This window comes from Zootoca vivipara, chromosome 4, assembly GCF_963506605.1.
Source record: "Zootoca vivipara chromosome 4, rZooViv1.1, whole genome shotgun sequence".
NCBI classification, from domain to species: domain Eukaryota; kingdom Metazoa; phylum Chordata; class Lepidosauria; order Squamata; family Lacertidae; genus Zootoca; species Zootoca vivipara.
Genome location: NC_083279.1, coordinates 95,844,531 through 95,857,188, shown reverse-complemented (window position 1 = coordinate 95,857,188; position 12,658 = coordinate 95,844,531). Strand labels below are relative to the sequence as shown.

Sequence of the window (12,658 nt, the reverse complement as noted above, 5' to 3'; positions counted from 1 at the left end):
ATTTTAGAAAGATCAAGAGATCCAATTAAGAGCACCAAGCATACTTGGATTTGTTATTTACAGTTTTGAGTGTGGTTTCGGGAATTTTTCCACAATAGCAACTTCCTCCTCCCACCCTCAAAAATTGCAACTTATTCCAATTCTAGTTTTCCTATATCCTGAATACTGCTTGTTCCGCTTTGTGCATTGCACATTTAAGCTCCTCTCCTCCACCCTCCTCAAAATGTTTGTCGTTCACAAATGAGCATATTTTTAAATGAATGATATCCAAAGTTACTCCTGCTCTGAAAAGGCAATTGAAATAAATGAACTTAAGTCTATTCATTTTGGCGGGTCTCTAGGCTGTGCATGACTTCGGGTAGCTATCGCCCTGTGTTTTTAATTATAACAAAGGTGTCTGTAGGCACAATTTGGTTATGCTCCACGTTTTATATGACTACAGGCTGCTGAACTGGCAATAGCAATTGCAGCAGAGTGGAGCCAGCTTCTGGCTTGTGATATTTACAGGCTGGCAGCAGTTATATTGCACATTATATAAAATAAAATAAAATGCAGGCTTCCAATTTGTTGTTGCTGTTGTTTTTTTTAAAATATATATATTTGGTTTAGAATGTCCAGTACGCTTCCTATTCAATTACATCCTGCTAGCATTCTTTGATTTATGGATTTATTTCTTAAAATGTTTATTCTGCTTCAAAGTGATGTTTTTCGAAGCATGAGGAGGCAACTGGGGACTTGTTTACGCCCTGCTGGTTGGCATTTCTTTGCCATTCTGCTTGGGATTCCAGCCTCCCTGTGCAGAAGCAGTGGCTTCCAGGCTGTTTTGGAGCTGTGCATATGCTGTGCTGACACCCCACTGCTCAGCCTCACTCAGTCAAATACAGTCGCACCTTGGTTTTTGGAACAGCTTAGTTCCCGAACATTTTGGCTCCCAAAAGCCGCAAACCCGGAAGGGACTGTTCCGGGTTTGCGAACTGTTTTTGGAAGCCGAACGTCTGACGGGGCTTCCTGCTGCTGATCACGGTTTCCGAACGTTTTGGAAGTCGAACGGACTTCCGGAATGGATTCCATTCGACTTCCAAGGTACTCGTGTGCACACAGAGCCACTTCATAATGTCTGGGTGTGACTCTTAAAAATAATAATCATCATTTTGATTTGATTTTACAATACAAAATTATTTTTAAAAATTCAAACACATAAGCATAATTCCTCCGAATTCTCAGGACTTTCCCCCTCCCTGGAGTCCCGTTTTAAACTTTTAAAACTGCATCTTCTTCCACACTCTTAACTATTATATCAATGCATATTTTCCATGATAATTGTTACACTACAAGTGAGATCAAAATCCTGCCTGGCTCTTGTCACACCTCTTTCTTGACTTACCTGGGGACTGTTTCTCTATGGAATTGGGAGATAATGCCCACCAGAGTTAACCCTGCTGTTTGGTTTGCACGTTTACTTTTCCCTTGCATGAAATACAGAGGATTCAAGAGGCAGCAAATGTTGTCACCCTAGTTTCTGAATTAACCACTTTACATGCAACACCTTGGAGGCCGGTTAAATCTTTTTTGAACGACTGCATTGCATGCAAGCTGCTCAGCGTAGGTGATTGTGTAAAAGGGCCCTAAGTTGCTGCAGAATCCAGGCTCTTAGCACTGTTTTACAACAACAACAACAACAACAACAACAACAACAACAACAACAACAACAACAACAACAACAATTTATTATTTATACCCCGCCCATCTGGTTTCCCCAGCCACTCTGGGTGGCTTCCAACAGAAGAATAAAATAATCGATTAAACATCAAAAGCCTCCCTAAACAGGGCTGCCTTCAGATGTCTTCTAAAAGTCTGGTAGTTGTTTTTCTCTTTGACATCTGATGGGAGGGCGTTCCACAGGGCGGGTGCCACTACCAAGAAGGCCCTCTGTCTGGTTCCCTGCAACTTGACTTCTCGCAACGAGGGAACCGCCAGAAGGCCCTCGGCGCTGGACCTTACAAATTCATGTAAACCCAAAAGAGTCTCTTGGTTTAAAAAGGAGATCTCCAAATTCAGGACTTCCTGACCTAAAACTTCTCAGCCATTCAGGCATTTGGGGTCCATAAATTCATTGGATAAACTGTCAATTGCTTCTTCATGTGGAAAGGGGGGGGGGTAATTAACATACAGTTGTCTTGAGGCCATATGGGATACAAAACTTGAAAGTGCTAGAGGTTTTGGCCCTAAGGGCTTAGAATGTGAAAGAATGAAGCATGCCTCCAGTTTTCAATTCAAGTCATGTTATAAGTCCTCCCAGATATCAGAGGTTCGGGAAAAGCTGGCATAAGGAAATGCAAAATAGAGCCATTTCTGTTTGCTGGCAGCACTCTGCACTGAAGTTGTCAGCAGTCACATTCCGTTCCTTTGAGGATGCCGAGCCAGGCTTGTCTGGAGAGAGTGGTTTCCAGGATTTTTCAATTGATGGGAGAAAAAGAGGAGATTTCTGTCTCTCTTTGTGCTACAGCCTCTCCCTACGTACAAAAAACCCAATGCTTTTCTCCATGGATGGTCAAACTGAGACATGGCAGGTCCTGCAAGTGACTTGGGGCTTCCGAACAGGAGGTGGGTGATTCACATGTGTGGCCATCAGAGAGGTTTGCCATCCACAAAGTAGTTCAGCTGCTTCTGTATGTAGAAGAGGGAAGGAGAAAGACACACGGAATTTCCATAGAAGGGAAGGAACACACAGGCCAACTTGTCGGTCGCTTTCTAACTCATTCATGGAAAAAGCGTACAAGTCAATTCACACCTTTTTCATTTGGTGCCTTTTTCATAACTGGCTGCACAGCTGGGATAATATCCAAGGGGGAATGAAATTATTTGGGCAGCAGTGGTGCCTAAACAGCTTCTTGGCAAATAATGTTGTTATCTCAACAGCTTGGTCCCCTTGCTACCTTTGCTTTTGGATCTTCACTTGGCAAGTGTCCTGCTGGTGTTCCCTTTAGGTTGTAGGTATAATTGTGACGGGTTTTTCCTCTTCCAATTTCTCTCCTATTAGCTAAATGTTGACATGGAAAAGGAAGAAGGGGAAGAGCTGGAAGATGGCATGGATGCTTTTGATGACAGCAGCTCCAGTCCTTCTGGTACGCTCAGAAACTACCCGTTGACCTGCAAAGTTGTTTACTCGTACAAGGTATGTAAAAGGGCGGGATCTCGTTGGTAAGCAAACGATCATACCGACTTTAACATCAATGACAGTGTGAAGCACTAGGTTTTGGTTAGAATGAATCCACTGGATTTGGAGGAAGGGACTGTTTTGCTCTGGCTCCTGAATGTGATGCTCAGGGACTACCTTTCAAGACAGTTCCCAAAGAGATTTCCAAAAGTGGGGAAAGCCATACTGGTTTTTTGGTTCTCCGCTATAGAGAATGAGGAACACAGAACTTCATTTTATAGAGCGGCTTCAAATCCAGAGAGCAGCATATAAACAGATCAGATTTTTTTAAAAATCTTTTTTATTTGATTTTACAAATATAAAATTATAACAGTCCAAATGCATATCCGTATATAGAGATTACTCAGAATCTCGCGACTTCCCCCCAACCCCGTCCATGGGTCCTGTTATCAAGATTTACAACTGCATATTTTTCCATACTCTATATTTTATGTCAATCCAAATTATGCATGGTATCCGTTACATTACAAGTGAAATTAAAATCCTGCTAATGTTTCCACCTGCTTGCAGTGGTTTCCTAGATAATGTTATAAATTTTCCCCATTCTTCTTTAAAAGTTTTTGTCCTCTTGGTTCCAGAGTTTTCCAGTCAGCTTTGCCATTTCAGCATAGACCATTCGCTTAGCTTGCCATTCCTCTCTGGTGGGGACTTGGTCTTCCTTCCATCTCTGGCAGATTTTTTTAATTTTTTTAATGACCAGGTTACAGATACAAGGTGAATTTGGGGGGGGGCATGCACATCCCGAGGAAATAGGTCTCTAGGAAGCATGATAATTAAGTGCACCTGGGAGAAGGTACTCTTTCAGTTGTGAATAGTTTTCAAGAAATCGCTTCAGGTGTAGCATAATCCATCCAGGGCGTGGCATCATTGATCCTTCTGCTGCTAAGATTAATAATAATAATGATAATAATAATAATAATAATAATAATAATTTATTATTTATACCCCGCCCATCTGGCTGGGTTTCCCCAGCCACTCTGGGCGGCTTCCAACAGAAATATTAAAATACACTAATTTCTTAAAGATTAAAAGCTTCCCTAAACAGGGCTGCCTTCAGATGTCCTCTAAAAGTCTGGTAGTTGTTTTTCTTTTTGACATCTGGTGGGAGGGCGTTCCACAGGTCGGGTGCCACTACCGAGAAGGCCCTCTGCCTGGTTCCCTGTAGCTTTGCTTCTCGCAGTGAGGGAACTGCCAGAAGGCCCTCGGCACTGGACCTCAGTGTCTGGGCAGAGCGATGGAGGTGGAGGCGCTCCTTCAGGTATACTGGACCGAGGCCGTTTAGGGCTTTAAAGGTCAGCACCAACACTTTGAATTGTGTTTGTAAACATACTGGGAGCCAATGCAGGTCTTTCAAGACCGGTGTTATGTGGTCTCGGTGGCTGCTTCCAGTCATCACTCTAGCTGCCGCATTCTGGATTAATTGCAGTTTCTGGGTCACCTTCAAAGGTAGCCCCACATAGAGCGCATTGCAGTAGTCCAAGCAAGAGATAACTAGAGCATGCACCACTCTGGCGAGACAGTCTGCAGGCAGGTAGGGTCTCAGTCTGTGTACCAGATGGAGCTGATAAACAGCTGCCCTGGACACAGAATTGACCTGCGCCTCCATGGACAGCTGTGAGTCCAAAATGACTCCTAGGCTGCGCACCTGGTCCTTCAGGGGCACAGTTACCCCATTCAGGACCAGGGAGTCCCCCACACCTGCCCGCCTCCCTTCCCCCACAAACAGTACTTCTGTCTTGTCAGGATTCAACCTCAATCTGTTAGCCGCCATCCAACCTCCAACCGCCTCCAGGCACTCACACACATTGACCCATTACAAGTTGTGTTTTCCTGAGCCTTAGTATCTATATGCCAATATATTTATCGCTCTCCTTCACCACAGGCTTCCCAGCCAGACGAGTTAACCATTGAGGAACATGAAGTTTTGGAAGTTATTGAAGATGGAGATATGGAAGATTGGGTAAAGGTATAATTTTGCTTTTCCTGTCGTTGTGGCATGTTGAATGGGCCGTGGAGGGTGGTAGGTTGCCCCTCCATCCATTTGCCCCCTTCTCTTAAGCCTTTCATTTTCTCAACTCCCGCAGGCACGGAATAAGTCTGGCCACGTGGGCTACGTCCCAGAGAAGTACCTGCAGTTCCCCACTTCCAACAGTCTCCTGAGCATGTTGCAATCACTGGCGGCGTTGGACAGTCGGTCTCACACTTCTAGTAATTCAACGGAAGCCGAGCTGGTCTCAGGGAGCCTCAACGGAGACTCCAGCGGTGAGTGCCAGCAAATTCTGGTGTTCTGCGATGAGCTCCAGTCCTTCAGGGGGCGAACGTTTATTCCATAAGTTTTGAGTCGCGCTCTTTTACTACTCAAAGGCAGCTTGCAGGTTGATTAAAAAACGCCATGGATAAATGGAAGCGATGTTTAAGAACAAATTCGATTGCCGAACAATAAATGGTACATAACACTATCAAACCTATAGTTACGTAAATTCAACTAACAAATATACCCACAACGTAACTGGCTGTGTTTAACATTGTGAATTCTTTATACAGTAAATAAACATACCCCTTCAATTAAGTAGGAGCAATTAAAGACCAACATTTGAACAGGAAATACAAATAGATCAGTTCTTATATACGTAATGTCCCAATAGAAGCTTTTTTTTGCGTTCCACATATGTCTTTACGAATGCAAGTGTCAGACGCGACAACTTTAAGAAGCCGTACTTGCAGAAAATGAACTTTTTCTTTGTAATGTTCAACATATGCCTTTGCAAAGTATAGTTGCATACAGACGTGCATACTATGCTGGCGAAGCCTGGCAGGGCAAAACAAGGTATTATTCCGGGAATCCTTGTCTTAAGCTCTTTCGTCTGATACTTGCATACAGCAACTATATTTTGTAAAGTCATATGTTAAGATCTTTCCTATCTTTTGTCTGATACCTGCATACAGCAACTGCATATAACAACTATACTTTGCAAAGGCACATTGTGGGTGTTATTGAAAGATAAACAGTAGCCCATTGTGGGTGTTATTGAAAGATAAACAGCAGCCCAAATGATCCGTAAACCTCTCCCCACAAGCACCGCCATTGTCCAGCTTTTGTCACAGGCGGAAAACTTGCCTAGTTACAGGTAGGTAGCCGTGTTTGGTCTGATGGTATCTGAAGAAGTGTGCATGCACATGAATACCAATGACAAACTTAGTTGGTCTGTAAGGTGCTGCTGGAAGGATTTTTTTTTGAAAACTTGCCTGTTTAATATATGACTCCAAAGTGATCATTTTAGCCTGCTGCTTGAATATTTTTGTTGCATTCTGTAACCCGTTTTGGGATCATAAACTAATGAAGGGCAGGATAGAAATTGAAGTAATAAGTAAATAACAAAACCAGCACACTCAGCCACTTGCAAAACTGCTTTTTACATATGACCCCTCAAAGTCATCTAGCTGTGCTGGGAAGAGCTCCAGGAGCTACCCTTAGGATTCCAGCAGAAACTGATCTAGGAAGAACATTTAGCCAAAATACATTTCAAACCTTGTCAAATTTTTGTATCATGATATTTGCCATTTCTTTCCCAGTATGTTTTGTAAAAGCACTTTATGATTACGAGGGGCAGACAGACGACGAACTGTCCTTCCCAGAGGGAGCGATAATCCGGATCTTGAACAAAGAAAACCAGGATGATGATGGCTTCTGGGAAGGGGAGTTCAACGGATGTGTCGGGGTCTTCCCATCCGTACTAGTAGAAGAGCTAACAGCCTCGGAAAACGGAGAGATTCAGTGCGTTGTGGATGCTCAGGTATGGGAAGAATTTTGCCCGTGTCCTGAATGGGCATGCATGGGACTGGACAAAGGCTTGGTCAGCCACAATGTAATCAGCAATTGCCACATTTCCCCTGTTCCACTAGACAGTTGTGCTTTTCAGAGAGTGCCCTTAACGCTGTAACAAAGGCAGGCAAGTATCTTGGAGCTAATCTCTTCCTTCCCTCGTTCAGGAGCCAGGTGGCATACTGCTTTAACACTGGCAAACTTTGATTGCTGCAGTTTTTTCGAAAAGGTCTGCTTGCAGCAATCCACACAGTGACACGTCCAGCAGAGGTGTAATATTTGAAAGAAGCTCCACCTCTCCTAAAACAAAAGTTGCTCCCCGCCCCCACTCATTTTAGCAGGGGACCCCATGAAAACCCATTTCTGAACCCCTGCTAAAAAAGAAGGGGGGGGAATTCTGGGCTGCATCAATAGGAGTATAGCATCTAGATCAAGGGAAGTAATAGTACCACTGTATTCTGCTCTGGTCAGACCTCACCTGGAGTACTGTGTCCAGTTCTGGGCACCACAGTTCAAGGAGGATACTGACAAGCTGGAAGGTGTCCAGAAGAGGGCAACCAAAATGGTCAAAGGCCTGGAAACGATGCCTTATGAGGAACGGCTTAGGGAGCTGGGTATGTTTAGCCTGGAGAAGAGAAGGTTAAGGGGTGATATGATAGCCATGTTCAAATATATAAAAGGATGTCATATAGAGGAGGGAGAAAGGTTGTTTTCTGCTGCTCCAGAGAAGCGGGCACAGAGCAATGGATTCAAACTACAAGAAAGAAGATTCCACCTAAACATTAGGAAGAATTTCCTGACAGTAAGAGCTGTTTGGCAGTGGAATTTGCTACCAAGGAGTATGGTGGAGTCTCCTTCTTTGGAGGTCTTTAAGCAGAGGCTTGACAGGCATATGTCAGGAATGCTTTGATGGTGTTTCCTGCTTGGCAGGGGGTTGGACTGGATGGCCCTTGTGGTCTCTTCCAACTCTATGATTCTATGATCTTTTAACAGGTGATGCCAATGCAAATGTTCTGTAAGCCGCCCAGAGTGGCTGCGGAAACCCAGCCAGATGGGTGGGGCATAAATAATAAAATTATTGTTGTTAATAACAACAACAACAACAACAACAACAACACCTTCCTGATCCAGGAAGTGGTTTGCATCAGAATCATCTGCTAAAAATGGGGGAGGGACTTTGTTTTAGCAGTGGGTTGCAAGGTGCTTTGAAATCCTGAATGTCATTGTGACATCAAGTGATGGGCAGTTGGGCAGCTCCCTCCACCAATCAAATTTGACCTGTGATGCCAACCTCGATGAGAATCTGGCCTGTGGAGCCAAAAAGGTTTCCCATGCCTGCTCTATGAGGACGAGACCACATTATGGGCCGACCGAACTAATAAGGATCACTTATTTCAGTACCTTTGTGCTACCTAGTCTTGGTAAGTGCTCATCAAAACCCTGGGATCCCTTCGTGGAAGTTGTAACAGCCACCTGATCCTAACTTTCCCCCTGTGATTCAGGGCAGTAACTGCTTGTGAGATCTTTAAATGCCAGCGTAAATGGGAAGTTTTTGGAGAATTGCAAATGAAGGCCCCAGCCCTTAGCTTTCTTTGCCCGACTCCATTTAATATTAATCGTGCTTCAAACATTGGCAAAGGTTAACAGCAGATGTGCACAAAGAATGAAAGGAGTGGTGAGGGGCAAAAAGGAAATAAGAGGCAGAAGGAGGAAGTTCCCCATCTCCTTCCTGTAATTAATCTTTGTGTGGTACATTGAGAGATCAAACAGAGCTTGGCAACAGCAGAACTACCAGTTCTTGCCGTTGCAGCCTAGTGTGTTCATTTCTGAAAAATGTGCCTTCATTTTGGGGCGGTGAGTCAACTTTTTATTGTTGAACGTGCTTCCTTGCTTTCTGTTACATTAAAAAAAGTCTTTCCTTTGTTTGTTTGTTTGTTGCCTCCTCTTTCTCCAAGGAGTGAAGGGGTGATGCATGCAGGGCTATTTCTGTGAGCCAGTTAGGCTGAAAACACACCCAGTGAACTCCGTGGCCTTTATCTTTTAGACCGCTTTGACTCCTTTGCACTGTGAAGCAGCCTATGCATTTGTTTAAAAATTAAGAATAGTCAAGAGGGGATTCGAACTCGGGTCTCCGCTGTAGCACACTGATTCTGTAAACGGTGCACGTGGCAAATGCGTGCTTTTGGCCACTTGCATCTTTCAGCTGCATGCCACGGAACTGGACTTGGCTGCAACTCACACATGAAGGCCACACACTCCTTTGACACTGCTTAATTGGTGGAGAGGCCTGTAGTCTAGAGCTCTGTGGGTTCTCTGGTACACAGGGAGAGCAAGGAGCTTTGGGGGAAGCTCTGCAAATGCCATGCAGGTGTGTCCATTAAACCATCTCCAGCTGTTAACTCACTCAGGAGGTCTGCATGAAACCTTCCTGGCTTCCTACAAGAGAACCTTAAAATTGTTTTATTCCATTCTGCTTTTTAGTGTAGATTTTTCTAGCTTGATATTTTATATCTCTGCTGTTTTTAAGTACAGTAATCTCAATTTCATGGGACGCGGGTGGCGCTGTGGTCTAAACCACTGAGCCTAGTGCTTGTCGATCAGAAGGTGGGTGGTTCGAATCCCCGCGACGGGGTAAGCTCCCGTTGCTCAGTCCCTGTTCCTGCCAACCTAGCAGTTCGAAAGCACGTCAAAGTGCAAGTAGATAAATAGGTACTGGTCCGGCGGGAAGGTAAACGGCGTTTCCGTGCGCTGCTCTGGTTTCGCCAGAAGTGGCTTAGTCATGCTGGCCACATGACCCAGAAGCTGTCTGCGGACAAACGCCAGCTCCCTCGGCGTATAAAGCGAGATGAGTGCCGCAACCCCAGAGTCGTCCGTGACTAGACCTAACAGTCAGGGGTGCCTTTACCTTTACCTTTAATTTCAATATCAGTGTCTTGCTTTTAAATTTGTTTTCAGTGCATTGGGTTTTAAAAAAATATTTGTTATGCTTTTGTTTACATAATGCATGTCTGCCTTTCTTCCCTTTTTCCCCCCGTGAAGCCAAAAGCAGCTTACAAAATAATCCTTTTAACTTGTTGTTTGCTCACCTTGAATCACTGACAAATCAGTCTTGGATAGTATTCATGAATACAAAACAATTTTTGCTAATCGCAGAATTATGGTGAATGAATGAATGCTTCTATTCCTGTAGTTTGAAATGGTTTGTGAAGATAACCCTGAAAAGAGCCTACTATGCAGCCGCGACTCTTTGTAGGCAGAAACTACCCGGTTTACTTTGTAGCAGCTCTTCCTACTGTTTATTCCTTGTATTGCAGGTATCTCCATCTCCAGCACCCCAGAATTCTCTGGCGCCACTGCCGCTCTATGACCAGCCTCCAACCAGCCCTTTTCACAGCCCTGATAAGAGAAGCTCCCAGTATTTCCCAAGGTCTCCAACGACGAATGGTAAGAGATTATTATTATTATTATTATTATTATTATTATTATTATTATTTATACCCCCGCACATCTGGCTGGGTTTCCCCAGCCACTCTGGGCGGCTTCCAACCGAATATTAAAAACAGTACAGCATCAAACGTTAAAAACTTCCCTAAACAGGGCCACCTTCAGGGCCACCCACTTTCATGCCAAACTTGCATTTGTGGACCCATTTCTCAATCTTTCACCTCATATTTGTATGGTAGAAGTGCTCCTGTTGTGACCCACCTTGGATCAGGCAATGGCACATTTGTGTGTCCTGACCAACCAGTTGAAGACCAGTGGCTTAAGAGAAAATGAAGGAATGATATACACCAACCTTACTATAGGGGATTTATTTATATTTCTGATCAATGTACACACTGGAATTGTTGAAATTAGGAATCTTTTCCAAAATAACCACAATGATATGAGCAGGAATGTAATAATTTTAAACTGTGTTGGCTTCAACAGGAGAGATCAAAGCACATGCTTATCTTTTCTACTGAAATCAATGGGAACTTCACTTTGGCTGGATCACATGCCTACATACTGTGAATCAAAAATTGGGGGGGGGGTGTCAAATCAGCTCCAAGAAAATCATAATTTTCTAATCTAAATGTAATAAAAATGGTTCTGTAAATAATAATAATAATTTATTTATACCCCGCCCATCTGGCTGGGTTTCCCCAGCCACTCTGGGCGGCTTCCAACCGAATATTAAAAACAGTACAGCATCAAACATTAAAAACTTTCCTAAACAGGGCAACCTTCAGTTGTCTTCTAAAAGTAAAATATTTGCTTATTACCTTGACATCTGCTGGGAGGGCGTTCCACAGGGCGGGTGCCGCCTGGTTCCCTGTAACCTCACTTCTTGCAATGAGGGAACCGCCAGAAGGCCCTCGGTGCTGGATCTCAGTGTCCGGGCAGAACGATGGGGGTGGAGACGCTCCTTCAGGTATACAGGTTATAGAGATGAAAGCTCAGCTAAGATGAAAGCGTGGGTGTCTCTGTGTACCCTGCACAGGAGAATAGCCAAATTTTGTAAGGTGATGGAGCAGGTTTCACATGAGGTTGTAGCAGGGAGCAATGCAAACCACTTGGGTTTGCCCTTCTGACTTTTCAAAGTCCTGCAATAAGTCACTTACACTGTATATTGCCACGCACCAGGAGCTGGGGCGGCAGCAGCAGTGGATATCCAGAAAATAAAGACTCTCAGAATGTTAAATTTTGAGTGAGATGTTGTTCTCTTATGCGGCCACACAGAAAACGTACAGCCATGAAATTCGTGAATCTCCATTGCAAAAGAAAAGGAAAAAGTCTCCCCAAAATTAATGTTCTTACACAAGGCTTAAAATCCTAAAGTTCTCCACTCAGCATATGTCAGTGGTACAGCCTATGTGACCCGATTTTATCTAGAAGCAAATATTGTCAGGGACTGGTTGGCGAGGAGGAATGTTGGGAGGCTCCCTGGGGAAGCTTGGGAAGAGGAAGGCTCAGAGCTCAGGGAGTGGTGGTGGTGGGGACACTGAAGACAGGTCAGAGTTTGAAGGGAGGGAGGCAGAATGGTTGGATGCTGAACAAGGAACAGGCTGGAGTGAGAGAGAGGAAGAAGAGGCAGAAAGCACTGCAGACGCAGGACAGGCAGCTGAGGAGGAGGTGGGGGCTGAGGCTGCAACAGATTATCAGGAGCCGGCCAATCCTACTGAATTCAGCTCCCCTCCTCCATTGTCTACAAGGGCATGGAGTGCTTTGTATGGAACAGAGCAAAGACAACTGAGAGCATAGGGAGTCCCTCCCCAGGGAAGTTTAAGACTGCTGGGAAAACAGCTGGATGGGGAGGTGACTTGCCCGTAGGTTTATCTGTTTGTATTCTGTTTCCTTGAATAAAGGATCAACTTTACTGCTCGTCTCTGTGCTGACCTGCAGCTGCACCAGTCCTGACATATGTTTGTTTTTGTTTTGTTTCTTTCCCCCCCCCTCCACCCACCCCCCACCAATTTCAGAAAACAGCTACACTGCAAACTCTCCTGGATTCTCTCAGCCACCACGACCTCTTCCCGAAAGCACTTCGTATGGCAAACTGAGACCAGTAAGTTTTCCAAATGCACCACAGAGCTACAGAAATTGAGTGTTGCTGCTTTGACTCTAGCGGGGTAAGG

General features: G+C 44.5%; 1 protein-coding gene across 2 annotated transcripts in view; it reads left to right on the top strand.

Moving 5' to 3' along the window:
• The window catches only part of FCHSD2 (FCH and double SH3 domains 2), a 140,182-nt gene that overhangs the window by 122,457 nt on the left and 5,067 nt on the right, over positions 1–12,658 (top strand). For both annotated transcript variants that reach the window (XM_035116186.2, XM_035116187.2), the window contains 6 exons: positions 3,041–3,175; positions 5,100–5,183; positions 5,302–5,479; positions 6,791–7,011; positions 10,355–10,484; positions 12,503–12,588. In XM_035116186.2, coding sequence (XP_034972077.1) covers positions 3,041–3,175; positions 5,100–5,183; positions 5,302–5,479; positions 6,791–7,011; positions 10,355–10,484; positions 12,503–12,588 — 834 coding nt within the window. The remainder of the gene's footprint in view (positions 1–3,040; positions 3,176–5,099; positions 5,184–5,301; positions 5,480–6,790; positions 7,012–10,354; positions 10,485–12,502; positions 12,589–12,658) is intronic.